The 21,865-nt window shown below is 53.0% G+C and overlaps 1 protein-coding gene across 4 annotated transcripts; it reads right to left on the bottom strand.

Moving 5' to 3' along the window:
- Nucleotides 1-338: 338 nt before the first annotated feature.
- NUP50 (nucleoporin 50) lies at nucleotides 339-20,341 on the bottom strand. Of its 4 annotated transcripts, none has more exons than XM_059187245.1 (9): nucleotides 19,997-20,341; nucleotides 15,742-15,820; nucleotides 13,256-13,339; nucleotides 9,833-10,019; nucleotides 8,007-8,648; nucleotides 6,208-6,289; nucleotides 4,390-4,508; nucleotides 4,006-4,111; nucleotides 3,455-3,709 (listed from the first exon to the last, which is right to left on the bottom strand). In XM_059187245.1, the coding sequence occupies exons 2-9, from the start codon at nucleotides 15,808-15,810 to the stop codon at nucleotides 3,607-3,609; spliced, it is 1,392 nt and encodes a 463-aa protein (XP_059043228.1). In that variant the 5' UTR covers nucleotides 15,811-15,820; nucleotides 19,997-20,341; the 3' UTR covers nucleotides 3,455-3,606. The 4 variants fall into 4 exon arrangements, with proteins under 4 accessions (XP_059043230.1, XP_059043228.1, XP_059043229.1 ...); XM_059187246.1 differs by lacking the exon at nucleotides 19,997-20,341 and adding an exon at nucleotides 18,942-18,962; XM_059187248.1 differs by having other exon boundaries at nucleotides 3,576-3,709; nucleotides 3,965-4,111.
- Between the last annotated feature and the right edge of the window lie 1,524 nt (nucleotides 20,342-21,865).

Raw genomic sequence — 21,865 nt, 5'->3', positions numbered from 1 at the left:
ACAGATCCCAAACCCATGTGTGTACCGTAAGAAACGCACTCACCCGCCCCAGCGCCGAGCTCTGGGAAGTGCCCCATGGAGCCAGTCCGGGAGTCTGCCCTGACGGCCAAAGGAGCACTCAGCACCTGGCGCAGTGCTCTGGTCCGGGGCCGTGAGGCAGCTACCACGCCCATTCTCATTTGTAAGAGACCCTCAAGTGGCTTAGAACAGGACGCAGGCGCGGGTAGGGGCTGAGAGGAAGCACAGCCTCTGCCGCCTGGGGGTTTCCGCGCCATCCCACTCCCTCCGGCCCACGGGACTTGTATTGACACGAGGAACATAAAAGTGTCAAACACTGATTTGGTTACTTTCCATTTATTCACATTTCATGGATTATTACACTTCCTCAAAAACTAATACAAACTGAGATTACATTGTCTGACAATTCAAGTATTTTAGTTTAAGAAAACAGTTTCCTATGTAAAACAGAAAGCAAACAACTTATCTGATTGCTAAGAAGTCTTACATCTGTTACGATCGCGTCTGCGTCAAGCAGAGTCCAGGGTCCCAACCATGACTGCCTCTGGCCAAGAACGTCCCCCGGTGCTCAGTGCGGGACTGGACAGGCTCCTTGCAGTCCCTCGTCAGCACCGCGGGACTCACCAGTTTCTACCACAGATTCTCACTTCCAGAATGAGAACGAACACCCAGGGGGTTTGGGAGGGAGCCATTGGGTTTGCAAATCCTTCAAAATGCACTGTGCTTGCATTCTGACTTCAGAAATCAAGGAACAGACAGCTGTTCAAAAGACATGTTTAACTTTAAAATGAAACCAAAAAGGCTTTCTCAGTGATGACTTGTTCTGCACTCAGAGAGTAAGATGGCAATTTTTTTCCCTCTACCCCAGAACAGGTAGATTCTTTTTGGCATGCAGCATATCAAAAATATGATTTAGAACTGAAATTGTAAAACTATAATCCTTTTCAAGAAAATCCATACATGGTCAGACACAACCAAAACTGCTTTTAAAAACTGGACACACACCTCCAGCCTATAATTCTAAACACGAGGACAGCACAACGCTCATTTTTTTGCTTACTGGGGAACTCTCAAAAGGACACACCAGTTAAAAAGGCCACTGGGACACTCGGTATTTGTCAAGATGCAACACAACTGATTTCAGATTAAAGGTTAAAAACCCCTCCCTTCGGGCCACATAGATGGTATAAACTTCAGTCAGCGTTAAACACTTGAAAGCCTAATTTCTAACGTTTTTGTTAAAAAATAAATGTAACTAAACCCGTGGGCTGGAATTTAGCTACTAATACAGCAAGGGAAAGAAGACCGGCCCTCTGGGGGCCAAAGGGGCCTCTTCCTCCAAGTAACATACAAATATTTAGGTTTTACAGGAAAATCCGCACACACTCAGGCTCTTTCCTATGAATACACAATTCGAGACCAGCAAGTTCCTAAAGGGGAAGCGACATGAAGGAAATACCATGTGAGGACCACACATGCGTCACACCTGTCCCTGTAATTGTCACTTTAACAGTGAGTCTTAGCAGCAACAATTTGCTGGGAATGTCAGAAGAGAAAGCCACACACACCCACTAATGCAAAAAAGATGATCAACTCCTTTTCCGGGGTGGGGGTGAAAGGTGACCCAATCCTGATACCGTCAGGCCGCATTTGGGAAACGTCTCACTGGCCATGCAGAGGCTGTCGCCAGTGCAGTGCCCTCTCTTAAAGTGCCCAAGTGGCCTCGTGGCTCCTGGGGACCACGGTTGGGCCGCACAGGACAGAAATCTGTGCCCTGCATCTCCTCAACCTCTAGCAGCTGGATAACTGCACTCAAGGCCGGGTGGGCCACGGCCGCTGGGACACCACCAACCACCACGTCCTAGAACTCACAGACCTGTTACACACACTCAGGAGTATTCTCGATTCTACAAAGGAAATGAAAAAATGACTGCCACTCCCTCCCTAGCTGTCCCAACATGAGAGCCTGACCACAGCCCCCACGCGCACGCACGCCTCGCTGCGTCTGTGCAGAGGCACACACGGGACCAGAGTCTTTCACCGGAATCCGAAAACCACATGGTCAGCGGGCAGCCGGCGGCCACACGTCAGGTGTCACACCTGAGTTAACGTACTGGATCATAAAAATGGTTCCCCTGCCCCCTTTATAAATCTCTAAAAACTATAGCTTCTTTTAAAAAGCAACTGTACTATCTACAACTATTCTACAGTTTTCTAAGAAGACATGACGTACTGAAGATCGGAACATACGAGTGTGAGCCCTCAGGCACAGCCCCTGAGCCTTGAAACGCGGTCATATGGTACCAGCATCCAATGATTAACGAGGAATGAGAGTGGACGTTTAAACATGAAAATCTGTATCTAATTCACCTGCTCAGGATCTGCCAAGAACACTAGGATCCGTTCTCGGACAGCTGTGGGGAAGGGCCATGGCGCCGCTGGCGCAGAACCGTGGCTCCTTCCGCATGGACATACTGAGTATCTGACTTGTAAAAAAGTGGAAGCTTCAGGTTTCAAATGCAGAAAATACTTCTGTCTAAAGTTAAAGGCCACACTGACGCGCACACTTGCAATTCCATTACCTTACTGCACGTTTCCAGGCTAACGCACACGAGCTCCAAGGATGCCGAGGGTTCAGCGTGGCCCAAACAGCTGAGACGTCTTCTTTCTTCCGTACTAAGCTTCGACTTTCATTTCTGCAACGGTTTGGTGTCCATGGCTCATACACGATAAGCTACCAAATTTGTGCTTTTAAACCTCATTTCTGGCAAATCCCCCTCTATTCTCTTTGGGGGGGGGGAGAGCACCTCAAGAATGAAACTTCAAAACCAAAGAACAAGCTACTTGTTTCCTTTTCAAATGGAAAAGCAGTTCCTCAATCAGGTAGAGCAGCCCGCGGGGTTAAAGGGCCAAGTCTGCAAACAGAAGCTAAAACCTTTCAGGCGCAGGGGCAGCCGCCGGCCAGGTTCAGCTGCTGGAAAGCCCCGGCGACACGAGAAAGCAAAGGAAACACCTCGGTGGCGGCGGTGGCGGCGCGGTAGCAGGATTTGTTTGCAAAGAGTGCTGTTCTCCGGGGAGAATGCTGCCGGCAAGCTTCCTCCGGGACACGGGGGGCTGCCCGAAAGCCTGGCCAGCGGGAGCAGCAGACCCCAAAACCCGTGGATCGGAGCAGCCTTTGGGAAGTCTAATCGATACCCTGATTTCAGCCTATTAAGAAACCACTTGTGGTCAGTTTAATAAGTGAAAATTAAAGATCTTCCAAAAAAATGTCATTCAAACGTATTTTACACATTAGACAGTTCTTAAGAAGGGAGGATACAGGTTCTTGACACTTAACATTTAAAGGTTTTATTGGCCATATTCAGCTTCCCCACAAAGTTTTCAGTTACCTCTAAGTTCTCAGGATGTCAAAGTAAGAAGCGAAACGGACTGTGTCTAAGGGGCGGTGGGGCAGCAGCAACTTGGCGGCCATCCTAGTCCGCGCGCGTTCAGGCATCCTTTTTCTCCAGTAAGATTTTGTGCAACTCATCCGCGTCGTCGCCTGTTTTCACCCGGATCAGCATGGTCACCGGGACGGCGGCGTTCTTCTCATCGACGGGCGGGTTGGGGACACACACGATCAGGACGTTGTTCTTCCCCGTCCGGGTACACGGCATGTTGGGCGGAATCAGAACGTTCAGCAGGATGTTGCCTGCAAGTCGACAAGGGGGAAAAGGGCGTGGCGGTCACACAGACGCACTCCCGGTCCTGCGGCCACGGCCTCGGCAAGCCACACCCAGAGAACGGAAGCCCTCTTGGACCGAACAGATCTAAAACTGGGAGGCGTCGGGAAGGTCGGGGGAGAAGGGCCCGGCTTCCCCGATGCAGGTGCCAGCGCGGTGTCCCGCAGACAGGCCCGCGAGGCCCCACGGCGGAGACGCTGCCTCCCGCCCGTACCCCCGCGCACCGTCACAGCGGCCAGGCCTTTGGACAGGGGCCCGTGCTCACAGCGGAGGGAGGACGCGCTGGCTCGACCCGGAGCCTTCACGAGGTCCTTCCAACGAAGGCAGAACGGTCAGCAAAGCAGCTCTCTGTGGCTCACCGGCTAAGAGCGCTACGACGGCGATGGCATCACCCACGAGTCAAGCCCACAGGAAAGAAAAAGCCGCAGAGAAGTTTCTGCAACCCAGCCCGGCGGGGCCTAGTGGTACCCACCGCTTCCTCACAGCCCAGCCCCGGCCCCCAGCCTGGGCCCCTTCCGGCGGCGGTTCTAAGCGTGAGGCTGGGGGTGCCGGCTGTGTGTGACTGGTCATTTCCTACCCGCAGCACAACCCTTCACACGGAGGACGCCCTCCTGGGGCCAGCAAGCCACCCGAGACGCGAGATGCCCACCTAGATTGGTATCTGCCCGCACCAACAGCTGCGTCTTCTGAGTGGCCGTAGGTTTTAAATGCAGGGTGCCCACACCCTTCTCTTTGAATTCGTTGTCTTTCTTGTAAAACAGCTTACACCTGTGGGGAGGAAGCAGCGAGACCGTCAGACACCTGGCAGACAGCCAGATAGGCTAGATATGCAGCTGCTGCTCACATTTGTCTGCAAAGACCGGGATGAATCTTGGATTGACTCATCCTGGGTCTGGGTAAAACCCAAGGAAGAAAATCAGGTTAGAGAGTCTAGCGCCCTTCCCTCTTCTTCCCAATTATTAAAATAGTGGGTCACGTGAAGCATGGAAACACCACTTTCTGAAGCCCGCCTTAATCCAGCCACCACGGCAAACACACCGCACGCCTGCCGCACTCCTCCGGCCCCGAGCTCAGGAGGCCGGTCTTGTCCTTCCGGGCACGGGAAGAATACAGGACCCTCCCCCATCGCTCTTCCCTTTTCTACTTATTTTTGAATCTTCTTCAGGACTCCTTCAATTTTTATTCTCCCAAAATGCTGAAATTTTGGAAATCACTTTTTTTAAAATATAAATAATTCATTTGAGAGAGAAAGAGCACAAGCAGGGGGAGAGGGAGAAGCAGACTCCCCACTGAGCAAGGCGCCCCAATGCAGGGCTCGATCCCAGGACCATGACCTGAGCTGAAGGCAGAGCCCTCAGGCGCCCCGGAAAACACTTTTAAGATTTTACTTATTTATTTGACAGACAGAGACCACAAGTAGGCAGAGAGGCAGGCAGAGAGAGGAAGGGAAGCAGGTTCCCCGCCGAGCAGAGAGCCCAATGCGGGGCTCCATCCCAGGATGCTGGGATCACGACCTGAGCCAAAGGCAGAGGCTTAACTGGCTGAGCCACCCAGGCGCCCCATTAAGCAAGGGCTGTAACGTAGTCCAACAGCCTCCCCAGCCTGCCGGGTCACGTATCTCCCTGGGTCATGAACACGCACATCAAACCACTGCCCGCTCCTCTGATTCATTCCAATCAGGAAATAAATCACTCCTATAGAGATCACCTGTGAAATTAAATTTAAAAAACAAGAAAAAGGAACTGTTGGACTCTTGAACGTTCTCAGAGATGACACTCGGGAATCCCACAGGCTACGGGGACTGTCAACGCGCACCGCGGGCTCCGTCCGCAATTTCTGTATTGAAAAAGACACATCTAGCGAAGGTTCTAAAATGGCACCACTGACTTTTCTGTAAATATGTTAAAAAGTACTAATTTCATTTCATTGGGATGAGAGGATTCAATACTCCTCAGCTTTCTGCTGAAAGCACCAGCTCTCCTGTCAAAACACAAGTGAACAAAATCCCGACACTGCTCTCATCACTGGGGAAGAAAGGAAGAGCTGGACGTGGCAGAGCTTTTGGCTGAGAAAACCCACGAGGGCCCACCAGGTCTCCAGGACGGGAGGCCCCTCGCGACAAAGAGCAGAGGAAAGACCGAAGCGGGCGTCAGGGACCCGCCGGCTTTGTGCAGGAGGGTGCAGGGCGAAGAAAAGCCTGTTTCGAAAGCACGGCAGAAGCAAGAAAGACCAAAAATACTAGCAAAGAATAGGAAATACCCAGGAGGAAATTTCTAGAATTCATCTGTTTTCCAAAGAACCGGTCCAGAATTCCCCCTGGTTCCCATTCAGAGACCAGGCCCAGCCCAACCCCAGGACGGGCCGCTCAGCAAGTCCTGGGCGGAGGAGGCTGCCCCCAAGGCCGCCCTCCATGTCCTTCTGTGTCTGACAACACGCCCAGCGCACGGGCTCCCGGACTCTTACTTACTTTTTGGAGTAGAAAGCATCTTCTTCCTTCACTTCAGTCACTACTACTTTGGGGGGCTCGTCACTCGCCTCTTCATCTCCGCCTTTTAGAAAAACACTAACTCAGTGAAATTCAAATCAGGAGCTTAGAAACGTCACAGCAGAGGTCACTCATGCCCCAGCACCTCAATCCACAAACTGCCCGTAAGCACGCATCGACCTGGGGCGGGGGTGGGGGACACGGGAACAACGACTCACTGAATTTTAATTATTTTGTGAAAAATTCGGGGAATTTTTAATGGAGCATGCTTCCCTCTTCTAAATGTTAATTTGGAGAAAGCCTTGGGATGAAAAACCATCCACGCTTATGACTCAGTGCAGCAATTTTAACAGAAAAATAAACACAGACTCCAGATCCCCCCCCGGGAAAAGGAAAATCTGCGGCAGGCCTCTCCCGGCTCCAGCCCCGACGCTCCTGGGACGCCGTGTGCGTCACACTAAGGAATCGGTCTCAGCCATGGCCAAAGAGGAGGACAATAAAGCTGGGTACGGGGCAGGCTGTCGGCGACACCACCCCGAAGCGTGAGCAGGCCACGTCTGCGGCCCCACATCTAGAGGCTCGGGCCCCGGGCGGCCTCGAGGACTGAGCCCAGCCCCAGGGGAGATCCACAACACTCCGATGCAAAGAACGAGCCTCCGGAGAAAGATGGTCTCAGGACACACACTAAGCCAAACAGCAACTCTCAGAAAAACAATTCTGGTGCTCCAACAAGTCAAAGGGACAAGACTCAAACTCCCGAGAAGGCAGCCGTGAACGAGGCTCTCCAGGGCAGGCCCCGGCAGTGAGACTCGAACAAGCTCTCGGTCCCTCTGGCGCGGGGAGCAGCGCAGCCACCAGACGAGCAGGAGGACTTTCTGATCAGGCACTGCGAGGGGACCGAGCCTCACTGGCGCCCCCGCACAGGCAGCCTTGCCGATCCGGGGACAGCCCGAGGAGCCGTTGTATTTAGGGCAGAGAAATAAAAGGGGAGATCTTTAGTCTGTGCTTTGCTCTTCGAGCCTGAGGACGGGCTCGAAGGAATGGAAGTTTCGCTCCAGGAGAAAACGGCTGGTCTCTTCCATTCTGGAGTATCGAGAAGGGAACACCTCCTGCGAGATGTGCGTTCTAACCGCTTACAAGTGAGTGACTTCACACAACGTGTTCGCAGCCACCACGGGACGAGGAGGGCCTAGGCCACTAACCGCTCCTTCCAAAAAGCTAAGAATAGGCAGTGAAGGGCCCCGTTTGGGGCACTGATGCCACCCAAGGCAGACGCTTCTGGAAAGGTGGCTGCAGTCCAGACACATCGAGGGAAGTCCCGCCCATTCGTTCCTGCGGTGGCGCACAGTCTCCCTTTGCTATTCACAGCAGGGTACTATTTGGCCAGGAGACTTCGCCTATGACTAAACTTCCAAACACGAGACACGCCGCGGAACTGATGACCAGTTCTGTTCTTTCGGTTAAGACCCAATTCTCAATCACCGCTAATTCACTGAACTTTCTGATGTGCAAAACCATGCATCTGATCCTTTTCCAAGTCGCTGTGCCCGACACCGAAACAGCCGTCACTCTTACTCACACTCGCAGCGCTCACGGCAGCGCCACGCACCAGCTCGGACTTCATCAGGACGGAAACGCCAGACTCGCGTGTCCGAGAGCACGTCCGGGCAGCGGCGAGTCCCACCGTGATTCCCGAGGCCCCCGAACCGCAAAGTCACGTTCGTGCCGCTAAACCCGAATTCGGTTCCGAGACAGACTAGGAGGGTAAACTCTGTTATTACCTTTGCAGTCGCTAGTGCCGCCTTCGGCCTGTACCTCCAACGTTTTCGCGGAAAACGGTGAAGACGCTGGTTTATTCTGGGTCAGATCTTTGCCAAAGAAACTGGAGTTTCCTGAAGAGAACGAAAACCCAGTCAGGGGGCCGGAGTTCGGGGAGCCCAGGACAGACCCGTCGATCTTCTTGCCGAAGCTGAACGAGGCACTTGCGGCTCCCGCGGGCGGCTCCGTCTTCCTCTCGGCGCCGCCCTCTGCCCTGCCGCCGGCGAACGGGAACGCCGAGTCCTGCTGCGGCTTTGCGGCCCCAAACAGGGAAGGGGACTGGGTGGCCAGCGGCACTGGACCGGCCTCACGCTCGGAGCCCCGGCCACCACCGCTCCCGTGCTGCTGCTCGATCCCCGCCAGGTGTCTCTCGTAGTCTCTGAAGATGGGCGTCAGGTCGCACAGCGGGTTGGCGTTCACGTGCTTCGCGATCCAGTCCCGCACGGAGCAGTTGAGGGCCGCCAGCTGCTTGTGGTAGGCGCTCCGGGGGCAGGCGGCGCCAGAGGGGGGGCCGGAAGAGGAGGGCTGCGGACTGTCCCCGTTGGTTTTGGGAGTTAAAACCTTCTTATCCACCAAGGAGGTAGGACCATTTGCAGCCACGGATCCTACAGGGAAATTAAAGGTTGAAGAGTTTACTGAGGCCCTGATTTGATTATATGACCTGGGTTTGTGCGCTGTTCTGTCTTCCTGTCTTCTGCTTTTACTGTGTCCCGTGTTTCTGTGACAGTTCAGGAAGTATGTGCACAGCGAATATTTAGGATCACAAAATATCTGTGATCACAAAAACCAAGAACACAGTCTATGATGTGCTTGCATTAAACTTCTACAGTTTAAAATAATCTTTTCCTTGAAAAGGAGGCTGGCTTCCCCCGGAACTGTCACAATAGTTAGTACAAAACTTAACCCCTCAGGTTGTAGGGATGAACATACATTAATGCAGACAAAACCTTAACAGAAAGTGCCGGCTTAATCACACTACACGCTCCACCTCATTAAAACAAAACAGTATAGGGGCGCCTGCGGGGCTCAGTGGGTTAAGCCTCTGCCTTCGGCTCAGGTCATGATCTCAGGTCCTGGGATCGAGCCCCGCATCGGGCTCTCTGCTCGGCGGGGAGCCTGCTTCCCCCTCTCTCTCTGCCTGCCTCTCTGCCTACTTGTGATCTCTCTCCGTCAAATAAAAATCTTTAGAAAAACAAAACAAAACAGTAAACAGTTAAAATTACTAGCTAAGCGTAATCCAACCAGCCAGGATCGCTTCTGAAAACCAAAGACAGGAGCCCGTGAGTCCGTTCTCTGTTGCTGATCCCAAGAGTTCTGGACCAAGTCTCTCAAAACAGGATCAGGCCATCACATCCCCAGTGAAATCAATCTAGGGGGAGGACCCGAAAGATCCTCGCAGGTGTGGGCAAGTCCCTGGTACACAGAGAACAAGTGAGACAGGGGAGGCAGGTCTTTATGGAGGGTCCACGGAGAGCTTCCTCTTCTCCTTTCCCCCACAGGTCAGTTCCGAGGGTCGTTCTCATTTCACAGTCCAAGGTTTGGAGGTTAAGAGGCTAAGGAACTTGACCAGGGTCGCAGGGCCAATGACCTGGGTCTGTTCTGGCTCAAAAGCCCGCACTCTACTCACTCTGCAAAAAGTCAACATCTCCCTAATTTCCCTTTCATTACCATGCTGTTTCTGCTCATGCCACTCCAGGACCCAGATGAAGTACAAGGAACACATCGTTGCCAAGTTATTTTCCCAACAGTCTTTACACAGATGTGAGTGTGGGGAGAAGAACCTACTCACCGAAGGCCGCCTTGCTCTCCGCGGCTGCCCTGGCGCTGGAGAAGGGAGGGGCGCTGCTCACGCCGCTTCCATTCGACAGCCCTTCCAAAGGCTTCCCTCCAGCACCGTTGCCAAATCCAGAAAACCCGCCTCCTCCAGAAGGTACAACCAAGCCTTTAAAACCTTTAAAGGCCCCTCCACTATCGGACTGAAACAGAGAGAGAACACACGCTAGATGATGACTCAATGCTTCCCAGATAAATAAGCAAGTCCACAACAGTGTCGTGTCCGCTGAGCAGCACCCAGAATGCTTACGGGGCCAGCACCGAGGAACGGGAGCAGCCGGCGCAGAGACAGGACCTGAGCCCGACTTAACTCGCTGTGACAGCTCTGCAGCCCAAAGCTGCCTTCCTGACAGCCAGGAAGATAGGGAAACTTGTGCAGTGAAACTTGTTTTTAAAAATATATTTAAGGTACAGAAGGCAAAAAAAAGACTGATGCAATGAATTTGTGCACATAGCCTCAGAATTAGGACTGAAAATATTCTAAAACGACTAAACCCCTAATGAAGCATTTTTCTTACACCACTCCAGCCCAAACCATTAGTCTAAGGGAGCTGTAGAAGTATCAGGCCAGGCTGACGGATCAAAGTATCTTTACCCTTCCTCCCAGGACTTCCTAAAGCATTCCTGTAGCTTTTAGCTTCTGGCAACGTGAGTGGACTCTCAAATCTAGACCTTCCCTTGGCTGAGAAATCCAGAGGCAGCATTTTCTTCTCGATTTTCTCCCTGCTTCCATCAGCAAGGTCCTTCTAGTAGACCTTGCCCACGGCCACTGGATTCCTCCCATCTCCAACCCACGATGCTCTGGAAATGTCTGGCCCTCCCTGTGAGCGTCTACACCTGCTCTCCGCCCCTGCAAACTCTTGGGAGGAATGTTCCCCAGTTTACATTGCTCTGCTGAAGGCCCCTTCCCCCCCGCCCCCCCATTCAAGACTAGTTACACCACAGTGGGCATGATCTGCTTCCTGGATCCAAGCTCTAAGGGGGGCTCTAGGAAACGTTCTCGGAAACACATCACGGAATCCGTGCTTCCAAACATCCAAGGGAGTGCACAAACCTTCCATTTTTCACCCAAATGAATTATAATCAGAAGCTCACAAAAATATTACTTCAACCAGAAACTCTTCATTTTCTGAATGGGCTGGTTAGCCTAATAATACTGTAGTTTTCAAAAAACACAAAAGTTTCAATCACATCCACAGAAATTTCAGATGGTTACTCACCACAGATACAATTATGGCAATAAAATTAGGCCCAAAAGGCAAACACCTTAACTTGTATGAATTTTAACATGTGTAATAAATGTGCCTTAGGCCCTGACGCTTTCATTTGATTTGATCATTCACTATCCCGAAGACCACAAACGGACAGCTACCATCCTGCAACAGCTTTCCACGGGCAAAGCTGAAAGCGGTGAGTGGCTCCTCAGAGCCTGTTATTCTGCAGGAGATTTAAAAGCCACGGGCTGGGTGCCTGGGTGGCTCAGGTCATGCCTGCCTTCAGCTCAGGTCATGGTCTCAGGGTCCTGGGATCAAGCCCCAAATCCGGCTCTCTGCTCAGCAGGAAGGCTGCTTCCCCTTTTCTCTGCCTGCCTCTGCCTAATTGTGATCTCTGTCTGTCAAGTAAATAAATAAATAAAATCTTTTTAAAAATCAATAAAAGCCACAGGCTATTTATAGTGATTTTAGAAACTGTTAATAGCAAATTGGTTCTAGGATTATCACAAAAATTGAAGAACCACTGATTTAAAAAAAAGAACAGAAGTCACCCAGAAAAAGGACAGAAGTGAATGAGAAGCCGTCTGCCTGGGCCCCACGGAACGGACATGCTCCCGGGCCCGCCAGTCTCCCTCTCTCATTTCCCTCCATGGCACTTAGAGAAGAAAGACAAAAACTCAGTGTGTCTCTTCCATCATCACGATGTGAGCTCCACAGGGCATGGATATTTCACTTACTCCCGTTTTTACCCACCAATGTATCTCTAGCGCTTAGCAGGTCTGTTGAATGAATGGCCAAAACCACAAGAGGCGACCCCGGACTAATGTGGGGGGCAGGTGTGCCGACCCCCTCCCTTATTAATCACCCCTCACCCCCCGCATATAAATGGACCCAAGCAATTCAAACCCATGTTGTTCAACAGTCAACTCTATGGGAAAAGGCACATTTCGGCACTGAAGCAGATGACATAACATTTAATTTCTTATTATTCAAGCTCTAAAAGTTATAGCTGAAATGATCATGGAGATTTCAACCATCCATGTTCATTTCCTTTAACAGCCAGAGGGCTCCCCCCCCCCCTTCCCTTGGGCCAAGATTGGATTGTGGTCTACATGGTTTCTACCTCTTCACCGGCACTCCCGAGAGGCACCATCCCTCCTCGAGCGCTCTTCCTTCCTCTGGCTTCTCAGTCTACGGCACGAGCTGCCGCTCTCAGCTTACACCCCGGTTGCAATGTCCGGCATGGTGGCGACTCCCAGAGCTGCATCCAGCAGTCACCCCTCCTCCTGCACCAGGTAGCCACCCATATATACACAGTGGTCTCCTACAGAACCTCACTGCGATTTACCCCAGGCCCTTAAAATACATTTTCCCAAGTAAACCAATCACTTTCGCCCTAATTAAGCTGTCCTTCCCCCGTTGTAGCTTTTCCACGAGGGAGCCATCCGGCATCACTACATCCAACCCGACATCAGTCTTTAAGATTGAAATTGAACAGAGGAAATGACAGGGCCACCACAAAGGTGTCACTGCATAGGCTCCTTCCGGCTGCCACCCAGGGCGTGCACACCAGCTCCTCCAGCCTGACAACAGACGGCCAGGCCACCCAGCCAGCTCGCAGGCATCTAGAACGTGTCTGAGGGCTGAGGACTATACCAGGGAAGCGTTATTAAATGCGGAGTGATGGCTGAATGCAGACCATGTGACTTCAAGAGTTACGACTCCTCTTTAACCCTTGTGAATACTTGGAAATACTGTAACACACTACATTAGGAAGAAAATCTACATGTGAAATGCTTCCCTTACAGCTAACAGACAGCCCCCAGCCCCCCACCACACGCCTCAATGCCAGGGAGCAGAGGGAGCGCGAGAACACCCTGCATCCCCTCCCCCATTCCACCTGTCACCCACTCCTCCTCCTCCCGCCCCTCGGCTCGCATCTGGCTAGCTCTACACGGACGGGACTGCCACAGCTGGATAAGGGGCGCCTCATACTTCTTGTTCTCTATCTCCCACGGTCCACCTGGTCCACCTCAAGGGTTTTCACAAGTAGAGAAAGCATCAGAAGAAGCATTTATCGACCTGACGGCTCCCAGAGGTAGAAAGGCTCTGCAATTAGAAATCAAATTAGTGTTTAACACCAAAAGTGATAAGAAAACACTCACTTCAAATCCAACATTTCTACGCTTTGCTTTCTTTATGGCTCTATTCTTCAAGACTTCCTCACTGGCCACGGAGAACGTTCCCACCTGCAGGTACACACATTAAACAGCAGTAAGAGAAGGCCCAAAACGAGAAGAAACGCTAACCAAAACGCTTGACAAACGTATCCTAGTATCTGCCGGTTTTAAAGTACTGTGAATACTGTAACAGATTATGGAGAGGGCACCTGCGACAGAGCTGACGTCTGTTATCTATCTTGTGACTCCCGAAGCTACTCAGGTGAGTCCGAAACCCTCCAGATCTATGTAAACCCAGGCTTTGAATCACAGTCCAGAGGACAGCACACAGGAAAGTGCTGACAAGGCTGAGACCGTCAAAAGTCTCTAGAAGGGTGCCTGGGGGCTCACTCGGTTAAGACTCTGACTCTTGATTTCAACTCAGGTCATGATCTCAGGGTTGTGGGATCGAGCCCCATGCTGGGCTCCGTCCTCGGTGTGGAGTCGGCCTGACACTGTCGCTCTCGCTCTGCACCCCTCCCCAATCTGAAAGTAAGTAAATCAGGGACACCTGGGTGGCTCGGTGGGTTAAAGCCCCTGCCTTCGGCTCAGGTCATGATCCCAGGGTGCTGGGATTGAGTCCCACATCGGGCTCTCTGCTCAGCAGGGAGCCTGATTCCTCCTCTCTCTCTGCCTGCCTCTCTGTGTACTTGTGATCTCTGTCAAATAAATAAATAAAATCTTAAAAAAATAATAAAAGTACGTAAATAAGATGTTAACAAAAACAAGTTTGGTAGGAAACTATTCAGGACAAGTTCTTTGAATTTCAAATATATTCAAAGATACGAATATAACTTAGAATAAAAATCCACTTTTAGGGGTGCCTGGGATCCCAGGGTCCTGAGATCGAGCCCCACGTCGGGCTCTCTGCTCAGCAGGGAGCCTGCTTCCTCCTCTCTGCCTGTCTCTCTACCTACCTACTAATAAAATCTTAAAAAAACAAAACAAAACAAAACAAAACAACCAGTTTTAAGCAGCAAAAATCTGGTCTTCAAAGGCAAAAGATACCTTAAAGATCATTAACAGTGGGTAACAGAGCCAGTCATAAGATCCTAGATTTTATGATTGCAGTTACCAAAAAAAAAGAGTTTGTATTTATCAATAGGCACTTGATTTTTAAGAGAAACCTTGTCCATCTGCCCGTCATCTTGGAGACACGGGCACACGCTCGAAGCGACCCCGTGGCAGCTGCTGCTCATCCCACGGCTGACAGAGCTCTGCCTGCCGTCGGGAATTGGCTGAGTATCTTTTATTTCAACCCTCCTTCTACCCTGCAGGGCTGGCATAAAATACTTCCTGTAAGAAACGGTCTCTGTAGTTATCTCAGAAAATGTTAAACTCCGAGATCGCTGCACTAAAGAGCAGGGCCCATCTGGCTGTGTGTGTCCTGAATTCAGGGCAAGGTCCTTTCGGACTCACTTTCGCTCCTGCAATATGTCACGTCAAAGCAAATCACTAGTCAGTTACCATAAATTGTACAGGCACAGAATGTAACACTGTGCATAAGACCCGGAGAAAGTTTCCAAGGAGTTGGTTCAAAAGCACCAAGCCAGTTAGGAATATTAAAAACCTTGTCAAGATATTAATATACTTGTGATTTTGGTTTCCCTCAACATACTAATACGTTTGTGTGCACAGGGGAAAACGTTCATACCACAAGACAGATTCGGAAAAAAGGAAGATGGTTTAGGAATAAGCTTGGAACACACTTCTTCTTTTTTTTCCCCTTAAACCTAGCACTATTCTGCTAACTCAAAAGGCTAACTTGGTTACAGATTTCCTCAGTGAACTGGCCAGGGAGGCTCAAACTGCTGATGAGGCACAAAAAGGCAGCTGTGTTCTACAATTTGGAAGAGAAAAATTAAAATATTTCCTCAGGGAAGACCACTTTTATTTTGTTAGGAAAGAAACTAGGCCACTCTAAATTCCATCCCAATTATTGCAATTTGGGGGAGCGGGGAGGTCTGAGATCCGTGTGAACATGAAAGAAGACAGGCCTCCAAGAGGCTTTAGAGCACAGGCGGCACCTCGATCTGAAATCTCCAATTGCGGGGATGACAGACTGAGATGCACGTGGTGGGGAACCGCGGCTCGAGTATGAGCACCGGCGCCTTGGGGAGCTCACGACTAGAACGCTTACTCACTCTTCCGTCTTGACTAAAACTACGGGTTTAGAATGCAGGAAGTACATGACATTCAGGAAGGTGCTTCTGCGAAGCTGCAGAATATTTCAGGAGCAGGCGCTGGCAGAAAAGACCCCCAAATGTAATGAACTCATTTCTAAACTAACAGGTCATAATAGACCAAACTATTTTCTGCTCAGGCTGTTCTTTAAAAGACCTTTTAATTTTACTACAAAATCTTCCTGAGGAATCCCAGAATGAATTGAAATTGAGAAGCGGCAGGAAATCATTCTTGGGGAAGGAGCTTACCTCTTCTGCTTCGTCTTCTTGATCCCAGTTCCGATCTGTCAATTCCTTCTCAGCAATCCTCTTGGCCATATTTTCAAACCTAAGTTAAAAGTAGAAAGAACTGAAGCGTCCTTTTCTAGACCAAGATATAAGAACTTACAAAGAATTTTTTTTTTAAGATGTACTGACTTATCTGAGAGAGAGAAGGCGCACAAGCAGGAAGGGCAGAGGGAGAGGGAGAGGATCCGAGCAAGCAGGAAGCCTGCCGAGGAGCGTGATCCCACGACCCTAAGATCATGACCTGAGACAACCCCAAAAGTCTGATGGCTTAACTGACTGCACCACCAGGTTTCTCAAGAATTTACAAAAAATTTTTACAAAGAATTTTAAAAATTCACTCTAGCATGAAATAAGATTATAAAAAAAAAAAAAAAAACCCCCAAACCCATTCCTGATCAGTGGGAAGGGCCTTCATGAGCACTGACAGCGGTACATATCGCAATGAAGGAATACAGAAGGAGGCAGTGCAGGTCTTCTAAGAACACTGGCACTCTTTCTGCAAAACCCTAAACCGGCTCCATTTGAAAAAAAAAAAAATTAAAACAAAACACTGACTTTTAAAAATCTGAAATCTTAAGTACTATATATATCATCAACAAGCACTTACTTTATTCTATGCTGAGTAGCAATTACAGTCTTGCTACGGGCAAAACATTTTAAATACTTAAAATCCTCTTAAAGACAATCCAGTAAAGAAGTTCATCTTTAGATAAGAACGTTAACAAGGCACTGGAAATACTTTCACCGCAAAGTACTTGTCTTTAGGCTACAGACAGTTGATAGAAATAAATTTCCCAAGACTGAATGAACATTTAATTACCCCAAAGTGTATATTGTTAAGCCAGAATATCATTTACAAGTTCAAAGAATAAGCCATCGCTCCGCTCCTCTAAAGCCGTGTCACAGGAGGAGGAGACGAGGACTGACAGTTTTCTCTCCCCAGGACACAAGCACCTAACCTAGCCAGAGAGGGGGCTACTGCCCATCCCTTACAATCCACAATGTTTTCTGATCCTAATATATATTCTTTGCTATAAATAACAAAATTAGTACAACAACCAACATTAGTACAACAACCAACAACTCAACTCCATTTTGAGTGCTGGCCTGGCTGTTTTCTAACTCACCAGTCAAATGGACCAAAAAACCCCTCCAATTCCTCTGTTGCCCATCCTGCCCGGGGCAAGTACCCAGTTCCTTCAGGGTTCCTAAAACCTGTCTGGACTCCTGATGTTCTCTGCTCGCTCTCACTTATCCCAACACCACAAACCACCAGAGCCGGATCGTAGAATTTTGTGGTCATTAAGACACACATTCACACATTGCCCATTTCTCTTTTGTATCTACGAAATTAAATTCAAATGCTGACATTCCGAAGTCCTTCAAATTCTAACCCCCAACAGAGTAATTACAAAGGGAACTGTCAGCTTTTTTTTTTTTTTAAGATTTTATTTATGTATTTGACCGAGAGAGAGACAGATCACAAGTAGGCAGAGAGGCAGGCAGAGAGGGAAGCAGACTCCCTGCTGAGCAGGGAACCCAACGTGGGGCTCGATCCCAGGACCCTGAGATCATGACCTGAGCCAAAGACAGAGGCCTGACCCACTGAGCCACCCAGGCCAGCTTTTAATAGTCTAATACCACCTGAACTTTTACTTTACACATATGTCCAGGGTTTTTTTCCTAATGGTAAAATCATTGGTTTTAACAGCCATAATGCTAATAATGAAGTATGACACTCAGCCATTACCTGCAAATCCCCCTTTTTAAGGTCTCCCCCCCCCCCTCAAATACGCGGTCAAGTTTTGCCATTAATCCTGGTCACTCAAACAAAAGCAAACAAGGGACCTTCTGACATAGCTCCTTACTGAACTTGGGCTGTTCAGAGGCCGGGGTCTGGGGGTGGGGGGCGGGGACACGACTCTTTCCCCGGTCAGTAACCAACACCTCCACCAGGGGGCGGAAGAGGCGGGAAGGTCCCGTTTCGCTACAATCTATAGTAAGTTACTAAGGCAAGAAAGTGGGGGAGCGGGAAGTGCAAACAGCGCAGTGACACTGTAACATCTAACTGGGGCCCCCAAGTGAGATAACCGGTGGAGTAAAGCCACCAACACTACGGAGGCTGCTTCCCCAGGTCTCCGTACTTCTGTAAGGTGACCTGACCACAGGGCAGGATCTCTTGCTTACTGCCCCTCCAGGGGTCCCAAACCCGCCCGCTCTCAGCAGGCTCTCCAGCAGTCACCCAGCGTGATCTGGGGGCACTATTTATTTTAGAAAATACTACAAGACGCAGGCCTCTCGGTTTCCCCCATTTTCCTGCCAGACCTCCCGCAAGTTATCTGAGTGCTGTGCTCACGTTCTCCATCTGAGGAAGGTGCTGTGACAATTAAGGAAGATAGAGAAAAACCTTGGTTCAGAACGGTGCCTGGAGCACAGAAGGGCTTCACGAATATTATTAAAGAAACAAGTTTTGCTAGAAGCAAAGGCTATAAAATATTAGTTCTCCTCAAAATGGTAAAAAGCACAGGGTAGGAAAAGAGACTCAATTATGAGCCAGGCTTTAAAATACATTTTAGCACCGTCCATATTTTATTTCAAAGCAAGATGCTCCAGACAATATATACATAGTTTTTTAAATGCAAGAAGAGGAAGGGAAAAAAACCAAAATCTCTGCAAAGTACTCAGGACAAGGCCAGGCACCCAAAGAGTTTTAAGTCCTGGCTATTTTTTTTTTTTTTAAGATGTTATTTCTTTATTGGAGAGGGAGACAGTGAGAGTGAGCATGAGAGGGGAGAAGGTCAGAGGGGGAAGCAGGGTCCCCTAGAGCCGGGAGCCCGATGCGGGGCTCCATCCCGGGACTCCTGGATCATGACCTGAGCGGAAGGCAGTTGCTTAACCAACTGAGCCACCCAGGCGCCCAGTCCTGGCTGTCATTAGGAATCTGGGGGAGCCTGGCTAGCTGAGTGGGTGGAGCATGCGATTCTCCATCTGGGGGGTTGTGAGTTCGAGCCCCAGGACAGATCACGGTAAAAATAAAATCTTAAAAAACGTTTTTTTAAAGTGAAGATTGGGGTTAAAAGGGCAGTAAATTTTAAAATGATTCCTAGGTATGAAGCAGTGATAGAACATTGAGAGTTTCCATAGTTGGAGAAAACTGTTACTCGTGCCCGGCGAGTTACGTGGTCTGGGCCACCAGGTGCTGCCTCACGCTCCGGGATGAACCTCCGTCAACACCAGGTCACCCTAAGATGGAAACAGAAGTGACCGTGCTCGACAGAGAGGAGAGGGCGAGGACAAGGGGGCGGACCCCGGAGGCGGAGACGCTGGGGAAGAACCAAGTCTCAAAATTTCCTCGCGGAACAGAGGGAAGGGGCGATCAACAGCCCGACACGCACTGCGGGATGGGAGGCCACGCCGAAGAGGCAGTGCAGGGAGCGAGCGGGGCGAGGGGAGCCAGCCAAGGAGGAAGCGGTCCCGAGGGGAAGCGCTGGGAAGTCAACCGAGATGGGCCAAGCCGGGATAGCCTCTGCCCAATCCGGCCTCTGCCTCCGCCGGGGCCGCGGGGGCCCCGCAGCCGGGAGAGCCTCACCCAAATTGGGCGCCGCAACCGCGACAGGTCGGCCCCGAGCCGGTTTCACGACCAGCACCGACCGCGCGCCGCTGCGGCCATCCCGCCCCACCCCGCCCGCTGACCCCTACCGCCCCGCGGCCCGGGCCCCTCAGCCCTCTCCCGCAGCCCAGGTCCGAGTCCCGCATCCGGATCCCGGGTTCCTCCTCTCAGGCCCGGGCCCCTCGCCCCTCTCCTCCAGCCCGGGGTCCCCCTTCCAGGTCCGAGTCCCGCGCCCTGACCCCGGCTCCTCCAGCCCACGATCCCCCTTCCACGCCCAGGGGCTCTACCTCGTCCGACCCCGGGCTCCTCCTGCCCAAGCCTGGGCCCCGCAGCCCGGCTCCTCCAGCCCGGGGGGCCCCTTCCAGGTCCGAGTCCCGCGTCCTGACCCCGGCTTCCTCCTCTCCTGGCCCGGCTCCCTCACCCGACTCCTCCAGCCTACGATCCCCCTCCCAGGCCCAGGTACTGCGTCTGACCCCGGGTTCCACCTCCCCAAGCCCGGGCCCCGCAGCCCGGCCCCCCCTTCCAGGCCCACCCCGGTGCCGGGACCCCGGCGCCCCTCCCCGGGAGCGGCCCCTTCCCCTGCCACGCTGCCCGCCTGCCTCTCACCTCCCGGCCGGCCGCCGCGGCACTCGCGGGGCTGTGGCTGCGGCGAGAGCCGGGTGAACGACCGCGAGCGGGTGCGAGGTTGCAGCCGCGGGCCTCGGGTGGGAAGCGGCCGCTGCTCGCCCGGAGGAGCGCGCCGGGTCGCTTCCGGTGCGCCGAGATTCTCGAAGAACTTGGTGGTCAGCAAGCCCGGGGTCTCCAACACCATGTCCTCCAGGGGCCTCGCCTCTCTGTGTTCGGCCGTGAGGGAGAGCAGGAAGCTCAACCAGAGACCGCGGGCAGAACAGCGCCCAGCGCGCCCCAGGCCGCCATTTTATAACTCCAACCTACCCACCCGCCCCCACCCCCCGCCTAAACCAACTCTATACAGAGGGAGAAAAGAAACGCCCGCGACCAGCTACTGCGCAAGCGCGCCGGTGCTTCAGCGAGCAGTACTTCCCTCGGCGAGCAGTACCTCCTTCCGCGGGCGGCGGAGCGTCGCGCCGCGCAGGCGCTCAGCTGCCTGGAAACCGTTGCCGGGAGGCGCGCGCCGTCTCGCGCATGCGCGCGCATGCGTGCACTGACGCACGCGCGGGCCTCCGCGGGGGAGCCGGCGCCCGCGGCGGGAGTGTCTGCGCGGCGGTCACGTGTCAGCGGCCGGACGCGTCCGCTCCGCGGCTTCCGCGCGGGTCGCCGGAGAGGACGAAGCGGGTCCAGAAGCGCTCGTGACGGCGTGGCCCGCCAGTGAGCGCGGTCGGGGCTCGGGTGTTCCGTGCGAGGTGCTGAGAAGAGGCCGGCGGTGCTCGGGAAACGTGAGTGGCATCGGGTGCTCGGCGTCGCCATCCTGTCCCCGAGAGCTGCCCCCCGCGACCCCGCCTGGATGGCCCGCGCCGTGCCGGGCCGCCGAGGGCAGGGCGGCCTGGGACTGCGGAGCGCCGAAGACCGGCCCGGGTGGTGGCGGAGGAGAACCGGACCCCCCGGCCATCCCGCCGGTGTCCGCCTTCCGCAGTGGCCGCCGTAGAGGCGGAGCGACGCGCTCCGATCGCGCCGGGAGTTGGGATCCTCGAAGAGGAGTCGCGCCGCGGGACCGAAGCCGGTGTTGCCGTCTCTGGTCGGGAAACTCCGGCGTAGCCGCGGGGCTCGGGGCTCGGGCCGGGCGGGGGCCGGTGCCGCGGCGGAGCGACTCGGGGGCGCGACCTGCCCGCGGCAGCGGGGCGCGAGAGTGTCCGCCGCGGGCGCCGGGGCACCAGGCCCCGCGGGATCTAACCGGGAAACGTGCTTCGGAAGAGGAGCGTCGCGGGAGCCGCGGGAGAGCGAGGTGGTGACGGCTCGGGCTGCGGAAACCTCGCGGAGTGCGCGTCTCCCCTGTCGAAACCGGTGTGCTCGCGGTGCCCCGTGCGACGGGGCCCGCCCGGAGAGCCCGTCCCCGGGCCGCGGTGTCCGGGCCGCCGGACCGGCTGCACGGCGCGCGGAACGGTCAAGACCAGGTGGCGCCCGCGGTGGACGTTTAAAGTCCAGGCAGGTTTCCTGCCCGTGGCGGTGGGACTTCCGCGAGGAACAGAACGCAGAGGGGGCCGGGTGTTTGGCTCTTCCCCTGAGGATCGCCGGGGGCAGCGGCGTCCTGCCGGGGGCTGGCTGGCGTCCGCGCGGCGCGTGTGAACTGTGGAGCCCTGCGGACCGCGCGTGCAGCCAGGCGTGTGAGCCGTGTGCCACCGCGTGGTCTCCGGGGGCGCGCTCTGGTGTCCCGTTTCCATCATCGGAAGGAGAATTGGCCGTAGAGCCCCTTCGGGAGGACGGGAGACTTGCCGGAACCGTCCGTCTGATTAGTGCCAAGGCCCGGGTCTCACTTCCAGCCCGGGGTCCCTTTGCACAGCCACGGAATGCCGACGGTCG

Source organism: Mustela lutreola, chromosome 8 (genome assembly GCF_030435805.1).
Source record: "Mustela lutreola isolate mMusLut2 chromosome 8, mMusLut2.pri, whole genome shotgun sequence".
NCBI classification, from domain to species: domain Eukaryota; kingdom Metazoa; phylum Chordata; class Mammalia; order Carnivora; family Mustelidae; genus Mustela; species Mustela lutreola.
This window is presented reverse-complemented; position numbering and strand designations above follow the sequence as displayed.

Coding starts and splice junctions, on each gene's coding strand:
- NUP50 (XM_059187245.1), bottom strand. CDS start 15,810: ATGGCCAAGAGGATTGCTGAGAAGGAATTGACAGATCGGAACTGGGAT. Junction 8,649..9,832: donor GGAGAGCAAGGCGGCCTTCG/GTGAGTAGGTTC, acceptor ATTTCCCTGTAG/GATCCGTGGCTGCAAATGGT. Junction 3,710..4,005: donor CAGCGCGTCCTCCCTCCGCT/GTGAGCACGGGC, acceptor GTCGACTTGCAG/GCAACATCCTGCTGAACGTT.